At 36.9% G+C, this 14,940-nt stretch overlaps 1 protein-coding gene across 1 annotated transcript; it reads right to left on the reverse strand.

Annotated features, from left to right (window-relative positions):
* Positions 1 to 10,523: 10,523 nt before the first annotated feature.
* On the reverse strand, positions 10,524 to 13,337 carry LOC108345289 (WUSCHEL-related homeobox 1). The gene is made up of 4 exons (XM_017583880.2): positions 12,741 to 13,337; positions 12,360 to 12,656; positions 12,109 to 12,185; positions 10,524 to 11,243 (listed from the first exon to the last, which is right to left on the reverse strand). Exons 1-4 carry the CDS (start codon positions 12,928 to 12,930, stop codon positions 10,722 to 10,724), a joined length of 1,086 nt encoding a protein of 361 aa, XP_017439369.1. The 5' UTR covers positions 12,931 to 13,337; the 3' UTR covers positions 10,524 to 10,721.
* Between the last annotated feature and the right edge of the window lie 1,603 nt (positions 13,338 to 14,940).

Raw genomic sequence — 14,940 nt, forward strand, 5'->3', positions numbered from 1 at the left:
ACATTGGTATTAGCCAATCCATTCCATCTCTTATTGTTGATTCAATTCTTTATGACCATAAATGCTCTTTTAATTTACTACTTGTTACTCAGATTGACATATCCCATGATATTATCCTCACTTTCACTAAAAATAAAATTTTGTACCAAATATTAGATCCGACAATTGACATTATGAGTCACGTAACCTTTACTATCTTTATACATTACCACAAGTATAAGTATGTGCATCAATGATCTATTCAATCATGTTCAATTATGACATATCTCATTTTAACGAAATTGTAGATGGTGTCAATTTTAAAATATGTCTACTTTGAATTATGAGTCATGTCAATTAGGAAAACATATTTAATACTTTTTATCTAATATTCTTAATAAATTGTGTTATGTAGTAAGATATTTATTATATTTATTACATAAAATATCTTAAACGGTTAAGATATTTATAAACCACTAACCACATTTTTAGGTAAGGTGGTTATTTTTATGCTTATAAATATAATGACAGAGCAAAAGTTCAGGTACGTTCTCTTTATGTCTAGAGACCCTAAATAATATTTCAGAGCAGTATCATAATCACTCTCTTGAGAGCTGAGGCTCCATAATTCACATCTGACTTGAGCGTCGGAGTATCTTTGCAGGTACCTCCCCCTCCTTTGGCAAGTATGAACAACAACAATTGGAGAAGAGCAAGCGTCCCAGACAGCCAGGAGCAACAAAGACACACCGGACAACATTTACACCGAAACATTTTGGCGCCCACCGTGGGGCCGAGTGCCAACCCAAAGAAGCCAGAAGTGGAGCCTCGGCCTCGACGAATCACTTCTTCGGATAAAGCTACTCCATCAAGATGAAGCCGCCGCATCACCGCCAGGAATCTCCTCCGCGAGCCACTGACGCCACCGCGCGCAGCTCTGCGACATCGCGCCAGTGAGCACCTCCGCAAAACCACACCCCCTTTTGCGGGTCAGATCCAGCGCAAAAACATATCTGTTCTATAGGCTCGTACCTCTGTATCCTTAAGTTCTAAGGAGACAGGAACTGAAATTTGGTGGATGAACAAAGACTCTGTGATCAGAGCGTGATTTACGGCTAGATGATTTTCTCTTCCGTTTAGTGAAATCCCTAGCTGCAGAGGATCGTTTCTCAGTAGGCGTAGGAAAAAGTGGAACCCTAAATCCCCAAATCGAGCTCAGGTTCTCACTCTTCGTCTTCAATGGCAACCTCTCTTCTGAAAACTACACCCAACGTGTTCCAAAGACAGCCCCCAAATCGGGTCCGCCCATCAGCCTCTGTCGCGCCACCAGGCGCTGCTGTCACATGGGCATCATTAAGTCATCCCCATCGTCTCCACGATCGCACAATCCGCAAACCAAAAACCCTAAAATTCCCAAATCACAACCCAATGCCAGGAGCTCGGTTCCAGTCACATGAGCAGGCTCGCCGGCAGCAAACTCGCAGTTTTCGCGGAAGACTCCCACACAAAAGATCACCTCGCCGTCCAGTTCCGCCTCCGCGCCATCCGCAGCGCCACGAGCCAGGGCTAGGTTTGCGTTTCCGCCAGTCCATCCCAAGCCTGGGGACTCCATGGTTTTCGATCACCTTGGATCGCGGCTTCCGTCGACGACAACCTCAGGATCGGCCATTCCGCAGTGTGGCTGATTCTAGGGTTTTTTGGGGCAGAAAGGGATTTTACAGAGAGGCGGGAAGAAGACGGTTGTCACCCAGGGTAAACCCTTTCGGTGTCTTGTCAGACTCATTCTCCACGTCTTCCGCAACCCTCGCGCAATCCACGCGTCGTTCGGTTCTACCTCCACGTCATCCAACCCAAATTCTATTCCCCAAAACTTCAAACTCCGAACGACCTTCGACCATTTCCTGTTCGACCACCAAGAACGAGCCGCACTCCATTGTCGGTCATCCATGACCTCAAAAACTCCTTCATTCGGCAATTCGGATCCACCAGCGTTCGGTCATTCGACCAAACTGATGCTCGGTTATTGAACCTCCATGACGTTCGGCCCTACTCATGATCGGCCATTTCACCTAACGGACGTGCGGCTTCAAGCGTCCAGCAATCAGCCTCGCCAAACGTTCTGCCTTTCGGCTTCAATGACGCTCGACCATCCATGGCCACGAGCGTTCCAGCGTTCAGCCGTTCGACCACATTAATGTTCAACCATTCGGCCTCCCTGGCGATTAGCCATCTGGCGATTAGCCATCTGGCCTCCCTGGCAATCCATTGTTCGACCTCCCTGGCGATCAACCATTCGGCGCACTCCAAGGTCGTCCACCTTGGTCGACAGCAAGACCGAGTGTCGACCGTGACCGATCGACAAAACTTTCCTCATCACCGTTCGACAGTATCCAGATCGACCATCAAGAACGAGCCGCACTCCACGGTCGTCCATCTAGGTCGACCGACAAGGACGAGTGTATGTCACGACCATTCCGTGGCCACGAGCGTACCACTACTCGTCCGGCCGGCCTCACCTTTTGTCGGTTCTTCATTCTCAAATACTCTAGCATGCGGACGCTCGGCTTAATAAGCGTTCGATCATTCAACCAAAATGATGCTCGGTTAGTGAGCATCCGCGGCGTTCGTCCACTCGGTCCCCAACGTTCAGCCACCCGTGGCCTCAACCATTCGGCAACCCGCCTCAATAACGGGCCACCCGCCTCAATAACGTTCGTCCGCTCGCCCTCAAATCGTTCGGTCATCCATGGCCTCGAACACTCCAGCATTCGGTCATTCGGATCCACAAGCGTTCGCCCATTCGACTAACCTGATGCTCGCCCATTGGTCCTCAATGACGTTCAGCGTCTTGGTCTCAATTGTTCGGCACTTCACTCACCATTGACGTTCGGTCTCTACCGCTCGACCATACATCTACACGAGCACTCAAGCCTTGGGCCATTCGATCCCACTGATGATCAGCCAGTCGGACTCAATAACGTTCGTCCGCTTGCCTGAGTGGTTCAGTTGTAGGTCTCAATGACGTTCGGCCGCCAAAGCCTCCACCCTTTCGCCTCATTCGTTCGGCGATTTGCGTCTCAAGCATTCCAGCATTCGTTTTCACGAACGCTCGGCCTAAAGCGTCCAACACTCAGCCTCACTAACGTTTGACAACTCGGCCTCTACGGCTCGACCATCTATCGACACGACCGCTCCACCATGCGATCCTATTGACGTTCGACCGCCAAGTTTAAAACGCTCTATATTTTTATATATATATATATTATATATCTTATGCAGGTCGCAGTAGACGGTCAACCGAAAACTGAGCGCTCAAACATTCGGTCGTTCGGACTCAAAGGAATTTGCCCTTTGATTTCAAGCGCTCGACAACCCATGTCCACGAGCATTCTACGGGATACACTCTCTCTGGCCGTTGTTCGCCCAAGAACAACCCAGAACATCGGGATACACTCCCTCTGGCCGTTGTTCGCCCAAGAACAACCCAGAACATCGGGATACACTCCCTCTGACCGTTGTTCGCCCAAGAACACCTAGAACATCAACCGCTCGACAATCTCTGTATACGAGCGTTCAAGCAGTCGACCGTTCGGCCTCCTTTTGGTTTCAACCGCTCGACAATCCCTGTGTACGAGCGTTCAAGCAGTCAGCCGTTCGGCCTCAAAGATGTTCGACCTTTGCTTTCAACCGCTCGACAATCTCTATGTACGAGCGTTCAAGTAGTCGACCGTTCGGCCTCAAAGATGTTCGACCTTTGCTTTCAACCGCTCGACAATCTCTATGTACGAGCGTTCAAGCAGTCGACCGTTCGGCCTCAAAGATGTTCGACCTTTGCTTTCAACCGCTCGACAATCTCTGTACGAGCGTTCAAGCAGTCGACCGTTCGGCCTCCTTTTGGTTTCAACCGCTCGACAATCCCTGTGCACGAGCGTTCAAGCAGTCGGCCGTTCGGCCTCAAAGATGTTCGACCTTTGCTTTCAACCGCTCGACAATCTCTGTGTACGAGCGTTCAAGCAGTCGACCGTTTGGCCTCAAAGATGTTCGATCTTTGCTTTCAACCGCTCGACAATCTCTGTACGAGCGTTCAAGCAGTCGACCGTTCGGCCTCCTTTTGGTTTCAACCGCTCGACAATCTCTGTGTACGAGCGTTCAAGCAGTCGATCGTTCGGCCTCCAAGATGTTCGACCTTTGCTTTCAACCGCTCGACAAACTCTGTGTACGAGTGTTCAAGCAGTCGACCGTTCGGCCTCAAAGATGTTCGACCTTTGCTTTCAACCGCTCGACAATCTCTGTACGAGCGTTCAAGCAGTCGGCCGTTCGGCCTCCTTTTGGTTTCAACCGCTCGACAGTCCCTATGTACGAGCGTTCAAGTATTCGGTCGTTCGACGCCATTAATGTTACCATTCGGCCTCCATGACGTTCGTCCGCTTGGCTTCAAACATTCGACCTCACATGTCACTCGACCTCTACCGTCCGTGACCTCAAACATTCAGCTTCTATGACCTTCGGCTATACAGCCTCTACCGCTCGGTCATCCAGGTCCTCACGTTCGGCCTCACTCATTCCCGCTTTTTTGTCGTTCGGCTTCACATCTTTTCGGTCTTTTAAACTCAACCGCGCGGTCATCCTTGGTTTGAAACGTTCAGACCACAGCGAATACAGCCCCCCTCACACTCATAAGTCCTATAGTTACCACGTTCGTAAAACGGAACCGTTAACTCGGACTTGGGGGGCATGTTATGTAGTAAGATATTTATTATATTTATTACATAAAATATCTTAAACGGTTAAGATATTTATAAGCCACTAACCACATTTTTAGGTAAGGTGGTTATTTTTATTTTGCTTATAAATACAATGACAGAGCAAAAGTTCAGGTACGTTCTCTTTATGTCTAGAGACCCTAAATAATATTTCAGAGCAATATCATAATCACTCTCTTGAGAGCTGAGGCTCCATAATTCACATCTGACTTGAGCGTCGGAGTATCTTTGCAGGTACCTCCCCCTCCTTTGGCAAGTATGAACAACAACAATTGGAGAAGAGCAAGCGTCCCAGACAGCCAGGAGCAACAAAGACACACCGGACAACATTTACACCGAAACAAATTGTCTCTTTTTTTTAGTTTACTTTGATATTTCAGGTTTTTTTAGTATTGTTACTCGTATTGGTTTTAAATATTTTATTACGATGATTATTTGAGATGTATTTAGATTTAGTTAATAAAGAGCTTATCATAAATGTTTTTTATATTTTAAACATTTTTTAATGAAATGAAAACACGATTTGATTTATCAATAAATGTTTATCGGAATATTTGTCTAACCAATTTTAGCAATTCATGAAATAGTTTGGTATCCTTCATTAAACTTTGAGTTCTCATCCTCATCAACAAAACAAAGTGGTTGAAGGCAAAAACAAACATCTTATTGAAACTACTTGAGCATTTCTTCTTCACTTCATCTTCCTTTCCATTTTTGGGGAATGTTCCTACAACATGTTTTTTCATTACTTAGTTATGATGTCAATTTTTACTTATTTTTGTGTGTCTATTATTATGAATAAATAAACAATTTCCTAGATTTTATCCTCAAATTTAGTGTGTCTTGTATTATTTTTTGTTTTAGTTTTTTTTATGTTTGTTTTACCTCTTTGTTTAAGTATGTGAAATAAATTAATAAGAATCAATTCTAATGGAGCAAAACACACAAAAGCTCAATGGAACATGTTTTGGATAAGAAAAGATCAATTTAAAGCAAATACCTGCGTTGGGCATCATTAGGATCACGCATAATGCTTCAATTACAGAATGTTGTCAAATTGTCTAGGGTTGAGCGACACGAGCCCTTGCACAGGCATAGTTGAGTTGTGGAAAATGGAAATGTAGAAAATGGAAATGAGTGGTGGAAAGTGGCGTTGAGTGCTAGTTAATGTGAAAGAAATTGCATTGAGCAGTGGAAACTAGTTTGCATTTTTACTAATAATGCTTAGCAGTGTTGAGCGGTGGTATCATTTACATGTAAAAATTGAGTATTTATTCATATTTTACTAGAGGTTTTGGAGAATTCTCTTTCTTCCACACTTTCTCTCCACTTTGAATGACCATGAGAGGCCCTTGGAGGCTATTTAGGTTGTTGGGAAGGTCTCCCATTTCCCTTTGGCGTTTCAATTTTCATTTATGTGTTTTCCTACTTTTGTGGTTGATGAGGGAGAGAATTTATGAATGAGAGATGTGGATGCGAATAGGGAGCGCAAGTGAAGCTTGGAGTAACTGCTTAGTTCTTTGGAAAAGGGCTTTCTCTTCTTTTTTGTTCAAATTTCTTCCTTATTTATATTATTTGTAAAGCCTAAGTTTTCCACCATGAAAAGCTAACCTTGTTGTTATGATTATATGTAATAAATTGAATCTTTTGTATTTTGTTATGTATACATATGTTTTTTTACTTCAATGTTAGTATTTGATTTTTATGCTTAATGCTTACTTTGGTTTGGCCAATCATAGTTTGACACTTGTTGAGGTATTAGAAAATTTCTTTTGAACCTAGAACTAAAAGTATTTTCCTAATAGAGCTTCTATCTAGGGATAAAATATGATTCATTCTTTAAGACTCTTGAACTTAATGCATGGTTGTTTATGATTCAAGGAATTGGACTTTAATGAGTTATCATAGGCTCAAGGTCTAAGGTCTAGAAACAATATTTGAGTAATCTTGTGAGTTGATTTTGACTTGAATATGAAATTGAGATGATTGTGTATCCATGAGAATGAAGTGGATGAAATATAGTCTTAACAATTGTAAATATCTTATGTTAAATTTTCTCTTGCACTGCACACCAACTGTTTGATAAAAATAAAAAAAGAAAATTTTGTGTTTTTGTGAGATTTGTTGTCTATTTGAGTTGTGTTGTGAAAGTTGTCATGTGTTGCATAAGTCCTTACGGATAGAAAAATATTTATTACTTGCTATGTGCAATCAGTGCACTTGTCGCAATCAGTGCACTTGTCGTTTTCCACTAACAATACAATTATCTTTCCTTTTTGGCTCTACATACTTTGTACATAACCTCGATCACACTTGGTCAAGATAAACATTATCCCTAGTCATTCAAACGTGTCTTTGTAGGATATCATTGCTCTAAAAAAGGGTATCAATGTCTATCTTTTAATCTTTATAGGTATTTTATGTTTGTTGATGTATCTTTCTTTGAGTTTGTTTCATATTTTACAACTTTTCATTTGAATGAAGATGCATGTACTCACCTTCCCACCATTTTCATTTTTCTTCATCAACACCATATGACTTTGTCATAACTCATGATGTTTCTCCTACATCACTTTAAGTAATTCAATATCATTCATGGCGTATTGATATTTCAGTAATCCAATTTTGCAAATAATAGTATAATGAAGTCTATACACGATAAACCACCTCCATATCAGATTTGGTCGCATTTGAAAATAATTTGCCTACCCCACTATACAAACCTCAATTATCATAGACTTTTCTCCATACACTATACTTGTTTGTCTTTATTATCTTTTATTCTTATGTCTAAGTGTTCAGGTGAAACTTTATCTCACCAGAGTGACAACAAACAATGATTGATGAGATGTATGTCTTTCAAAGTAGTGATATTTTGGAATTTCCTCTTTTAGCTAACAAATCAATTATATCGGATGTCTATAGTTATATATTCTTAAAATAAGACTAGATAGTCACATTGATATCAATATAAAATTGGACTAATTATCAAATGATACACCTAAATCTATGGCTAAAATTATACTGACACTTTCTCTCTTGTTGCTTTGGCAATATAATCAAATGTATATCGTTCGAGTGACATTACCTTTTCAAATAGAAGAAATCTTCATCACTTAAGTAACTTCACATTGATTGAGTGACATAAGATTCAGAGGTGTGAAAATTGGTTCAACTTGTCCCTTACGTCCAATTGTCGTATAAACAACCACCACCCTTTCTTGTTGGTCAAACATCACATAATTAAGCAATAAGCAAGAAGACTTGTTATATAATCCAATAAGTTATAGAAACATCAAACACTCATTAAAGTTTAAGCAATCACATTGTTATTTGAGTGACTATATATTTATTTAACAACAACTATATCTCAAACTAGAAAATTTCACATATTTAATTAATGTTAACTAGCTATATATTTCCAAAAACACAAAGTATGTTGCTATATCTCAATGTTTTAATTCTATACAACAAATATCTCTTTACAATAAATTTAAAGAAATAAAAATGTTAAATCAATAGTAAGAAATTAAATACTTACTCTATATCTAATAAAATTAGACTATTGATCTAATTGCTACCTACCAAGAGACATAAATATATTTGAAAAATAAATACCTTTAGAAAACATAAAAGCTTAAAAAGATACAAATTCTAATAAACAATATATTACATATATACTTTTTTTATTCTTTTACCCATTAAAACTTATTTTTTTTTTAAATTATAGTCTTATAAAATTTGTCTGATGAATGACTTAGAATGGTATTACCTGTCTGCTCGTATAATCTTAAAAGAATATATAAGAAAAACTCATGCATTTTATGTAATAATGCTCAACCGTGTCTCCAAAAACTTACAAGCTTCATATTATACCTGGTCCTTGTTAGAATTTATTTATAATTTCTCATAAATTTAAATTTGTAAATATATATATATATATATATATATATATATATATATATATATATATATATATATATATATATATATAATGTTTGGTGTACATTTTAAAAAATAACATCAACAGAAAATTGCGTTTTTAAATGTTTTTTTGCCAATTTTCTTACCAAAGAATCAAATAACTATTTGATTTAAAAAAAGTATATTTTCAATAATATTTTTTCAGTGAAGCAAAATTCAACATTCTTAGAAATTGTAATCTTCAAAATTCAGTGAATCATAAATTTCCAGACATAAAAAAAATGTTTTGATTCATTAAAAGGAAAAACAAACAGTATAATAACATATAGAAAACTATAAAATATATACACACATTTCTTTTTCTCATTTTAGTTTCTCTAGCATAGTTTTAGTTCGCCAGTACTGAAAATGAGTTAGACATAATAATTTTTTTTTTCTGCAAAAGGATGCAGGATTCAAGTTTGAAAATGTATTCTTCTCATGAGCCTTGGTGGCAAGTAAAAAAGTGAAAAACTTTTTGCCCTAAGTTTCCAAAAGCAGAACGTGATTCTCTTGCTGATTGTTTTGCTTTGTTCAGTTCAGTTACCTTTAAAAGCTATCAGTTCCTGCTACACTGCACTGGTTATGTATGAATATATATATATATATATATATATATATATATATATATATATATATATATATATATATATATATATATATGGAATCAATGGATGCTGTGAGAAAGGACCAGGAACTGAACTTGTACGGATTAATAGTTAAGTGAGGAAGAGGAAGCCATCAATATATGAGATCAATCATTTTCACAAATCTTGAATTGCATGCTCGTTATTCACCCGTGATCATTTTCTAAAGATACTTAAATTAGATAACCAATGTTATATATATAATTATTTTCATTGGGTAAATCTCACATTAAATGATTTTAAAGTATAACAAAATTAAATTAAATTTAAAGTTTATTTTTTAATATAATACTAAAAGTATGATGTAAAATTTATTCTAACAAATTTGATGTTTATCTGATTTATTTTTCAACTTGGACTACTATTGTATCAATCATTTATGTATATGTAAGTCTAAATCTCAATCAGTGTGAAATTGAGTTTAAAATTTATTTTTTAATCTATTCAATAAATGTAATATGATCTAAAATATATGCAGAAATTATATTTCTCTACTGTTTTTCCATCCATTGGTCTCCTTCAACATTATCTTTATGAGTTTACATTATCATGCATTTTGTTTCGTTATAGCTGATATATATGTCATAATATGTACTTAGAGAAACATCATGTGTTATTTTTCAATCACAGTTACAGACCTAATACCTTTCACTTTGTGTAATGATATATTGTGGTCCCTGGTAATTTTTGTTGAGGATTCTTTGTTATACTGCAACCTATGACCATGTACTATTAGTTTTGCTTTCATTTTTTCTACTTTCACTGTACAAATACACAAGAATCTAAAAACACGTTTAAAATGATTCTTTCTTTGTTCATAGAACTTGTCTACAGAAACAATAAAACAAATTTTTTCAAACAAAAACTGTAAAACTAGTTTAAATTTTTAGATAGCTCTTGAAACAAGTTTATGAAAAGGGTTCTCACTTGATATTGCATATATTCATGTCTTTGTTTGAACAGCCATTATCAAACGCAAATAACTTTCAATTGAATACAAGATTTTCACTCTCTTTCATTGATGTGATTTCTTAATTTGTCGTAAACGCACTATAAAGTTTACTTACTCCACCAGAATTAAATTAATGCAAGAAAAGAACAAAAATCATAATTGTTCTGTCACATCTTATTCCCATTTTCATGTCTTAAAATCAAATACTAAGTTTTGATTCAACCAACATAGTCCAAATGCAGTTTAAGGTAAAATACATTACCCTCATTCAAAGTCAGTGTCATATTACAGCACCAATTCCTTGAAACATAACATCATCTAACAACTAACAATAAAAGCAGTGCCATTTTTCAACAAAACAACAACATCAAAACACATTCCCATCATTTTACAAACATAGCATATGTGTCTCTGATATTACTCCTTCATAGGAAGGAACTCAAAAAACTGGCTTGGGGTCAAGTTATTGCAATTCATTGCTGAAGCTGATATCTCTGTCTCTTTATCCCTCATGTTGTCACTGCTAACATCACCACCACTCCTTAATGGGAAAAACTGAAGGGTTTGAGACTCCACACAGTTATCATCTTCGCTAGTACTACTGCTACTGCTTAAGTATATAACACTGTTTTCCCTCTGGGGTGAAATGAAAAAGCTGAGATCATGTGTCTTTATGAGGTTAGGGTCCATTTTTGTTGTTGTTACTGTAGTTGTTGTAGTAGCCATACTAATAGCTGAAGAGGTGTTAGGAGGGCTGTTTATGAGGTCTGTGACAGCTGCAGCAGGAGAAGGACAAGGTAACTGCATCACATGCCACGTGGCATTCCTCTCCAAAAGGTTTCTTCTTTCTTGTAATTCCCCTTCCTCGAATTGGAACCATCCAACTGTTCTACTCTCTACGGCCACTGCTTTTGCAGTCCTCTGTGTTGAAACAGATTCCTGTGGATTTGAATTGCAGCCATGCAAACGCATCAAATTGAAAACCACAGTATCTATCTCTATGTCCAAAATCAAAACCAGAAAACAAAAAGGAGAAAAAGGTATTGGCTAGCACATATTTTAATTGAGCACTCCAAGTTCCTAGAAAAATATACTTGTTAATATACACAATCTATATGTATATATATATATATATATATATATATAATAGACACAACACAACCAATAGAAGTTTATATATACGTAGATAATGTTAAAGTGAATACTGCACGGTTTTTGATATGAACTTTATCATAAACAATTATTGTGATTCAAATTTATGTTCATTCAATTAAAGGGTGCATGCATGGTCTAAAAGAGAAGTCAAATAAAAGTAGGGCTAAGGTTGTCTTTTCCATCACAAAAGTTGGTCAGTCGGATAGAATATTATATCGGGATGCCCTTAAAACTACTGACCTAAATGACATGAATGAGCACATGACCCAAAAGCAAAGCTAAATTGCATAACAGCAGAGCCGACAGAAGGGAAGGAATTCAGCTTTTAGGCCCTTTTCATTTCCCAACAAACGAAGCTTTTGTTGGGTCCTTTCCCTATACCTAGTGCAGATCTTTCCATAATATACATATTTCCAACATCAACTTCATCTCTAGTAATCATATGCTAATAATCACCACTTAATGGATATGATTATAAACTTTTTACCATTAAGCAAATCCCAAGTTAAAAAACAAACAAACAAAAAGGCTAAGGTGAGGTAGATAGATACTATAAATTAGTCCATGAACAAGACAAATCTACACACACACACACATATATATATATATATAGCAGAATCAGGATATTAGACATGGAATATTATTAGACCTCTGCAACAGTACTGCAGTTTGTTGAGGGTGTCCAATTCTTGGTCTGTTTAACTTCAAAAACTGCCCTACTTGCAGCTGTGGACAAAGGGAAAAACAAAACAACACATGACATGAGCAACAATCAGAACAAGAAAAAGAAAAAGAAAATCTAGACACATAATACCGATCTGTAACAAACAAAACTGCATAATTATGACTAAATGATTATGGATTAATTGAGAATGGCATGAGGGTGTCATGCTAAGTTACCTGACTCTTTCTTCTCAGGAGTTTCAGCCTCTGATTCCATTTGGCGGCGACGTTTTTGCCTTTCCCTGGCTTTGTGATTCTGAAACCAATAGAACACATTCTTGCCTTCGATGTTACCAAACCTTCTAAGCTGTGAAGTGATATGTTGGATTTGCTCAGCAGACGGTGTCCTTGTTCCTCTTCTATACAACTCTTCAAGGGCTCTCAGTTGCTCTCGGGTTGGATTCCACCTTGAGCTCACCACAACAGGTGCTGCACCATTGAACTGCTCTCTCTTGTTTTGTTCTGCCACTGAGGCTAACGAAAACAACGCATTAGAAAAGGCAAAACAACAAATGCATATTAACAGAAACTGGGGAAAGAGAGAAGTTATATAAATACCAAGATGGTGATAATCATATTGTGAAGGGAAATCATTGCCATGGTGGTGAGTTAAGCTAAGAGTGGTTGTTGGTGGTGCAGTGTTAGAAGAAATCATTGGCCTTGGCATGAGGGGCCTGAGTTTCCTTCCATTGAAAGAATGATCAACCATACTGAACTCACCACCTTCGTTGTCACCAACCATCCACATTCTGGTAGAGGCAATGAGAGCAAAAAGGCTAGGGTTTTTGGTCTCTCCCTTTTGAGTGGTCACAAGGGTGATGGTAGAAAAAGGTTATAAATAGCACAGAATGAAGCTACTGGGTACCATAGCTTTATGAGCTTATATACATACAAGATTAGAAGTAATGAAAGAGAATATATGCTAAAACAATGAAAGGGGTGTGTTATATCTGTATAAAGTGGGAGTGCTTTAAATAGATTTATTTATCTGTCTCCATCAGCCCTTGTCACTTGGCAATGGGAATTGAAACGATGGAGCATAGTAGAATGGTGTTGAAGTTGAAAAAAGCAAAAACAAAGAAAATGAAGTGAGAATGTGTAGAGGTAGCATGCAAGGAGGTTTTTGTGATGAAGAGAAGACAGAAAAATGGTAAGTCGTAGCTACTTGAAATGAAAAGTAGAGAAAGTTGATGCATATAGTATATATGGATGGTAATAAAGCAGAAAACGTTGTTGTTGGAAAATGAGTTGGTTGATATGGAGAGATTGGTGTGGTGTTGGTGTAACATGGGACAAAAGTGAAGGTGTCTAGGGAGAGAAATTATGAAATGAGAAGGAAAGTAGAAAGAAGAAGAGAAGAAAACGTGGAATTCTGGTATATTTTTGGGAGTAGAGAATGAAAAACGACGTAACGATCATGAGGGTTATGAACCCTTGACCCTTTTTTTCTACTCTTCTCATTCATTTATTGGTCTCCTTTTGTCTCGTGCCTTTCACACTAATTCTCAATCCAAACTGCCCCTCTCTATCTCTCAGCTTATCCTTACCCTTTTCTCTGTCCATTATGCTGTCCAACCACACCTTCTCTCTCTCTCTCTCTCTCTCTCTCTCTGATGCATATCACTGTACGGATTTTTGTCTCTTCTCTCATTTTACACCTTCACACTCACACATGCATCTTCACCCTTTTCTTTTCTATATTAAAATACTGTAAGTTCTGGGAATTTCTTAATGCAGACTACAGTATATACTTTATACATATATGTAACAGTTTAACCAAGTTCAAGTGCAAGGTTTTGAAGATAAACTTACAAAATCATTGAATGATTACTTTTTTTTCATTGACAGCAAGATTTGAACTGATATATACAAGGTTAACTATGATTTAAGTGCTAGATTATGAGTTAAGAAAATGGTTAAGCATATTAGGATGAGTTAATTATGCAGTATATATTGCATACAAAATCAATGTATGGTCATTGAGTTAGGAAAAGCACAAGAAAGTATAAAAGAAAATCAGAGCATCAGAGAATCATTAATTATGCAGAAAAGATTAGCAAAGTAATAAAGAAACTTTTGCAGAACATTAATTAGCAAATTTCTTTTGCATGGATAGCAGTTTTCAATCAACTTCCATATTAATTCTATCTTTACTAAATGAACACAACTTTAAGTACAATTACTTTGTATAATATATAGTACTGTATGTTTTTTTTAATTATGTTTTGTAAAGTAGAGTTTGAAACGGGGCACGCAGTCAAATGTGTTTTTGCTTGCACACAAAATATGTCTGGTTTTTCATTTTATCTACTAGAGCGTGTTTATTTCGTTGTAGATCCCGTTGCATAATATTTTTTTAATATTTTTTAAAATTTATCAAAATGGACAATTTTTAAAATGTTATTAACAAAGTTGTGTTGTTTAGAATTCAACTTTAAAAATCTTTTGAAATAAGTTATCCATATCATAATTTATATAAAAGTTGCACATTTTAATAAATTAAAAAAATTACATTACTTTGGTAAAAAGACATGCATAATCATCCTTTTAATAAATCTTAAATATATCCTAGGACAAAAAAATTTAAACTATTTATATATATATATATATATATATATATATATATATATATATATATATATATATATATATATATATATATAAAAGGGATGATAAAAGAATTTAATGATGAAAGTTAAATGGATATTTTTAATGAATATTTACATATAAGGAGTATTGTAAAGATTTAGAAAATGAC

The sequence above is a fragment of the Vigna angularis genome, chromosome 8 (assembly GCF_016808095.1).
Source record: "Vigna angularis cultivar LongXiaoDou No.4 chromosome 8, ASM1680809v1, whole genome shotgun sequence".
NCBI lineage: Eukaryota > Viridiplantae > Streptophyta > Magnoliopsida > Fabales > Fabaceae > Vigna > Vigna angularis.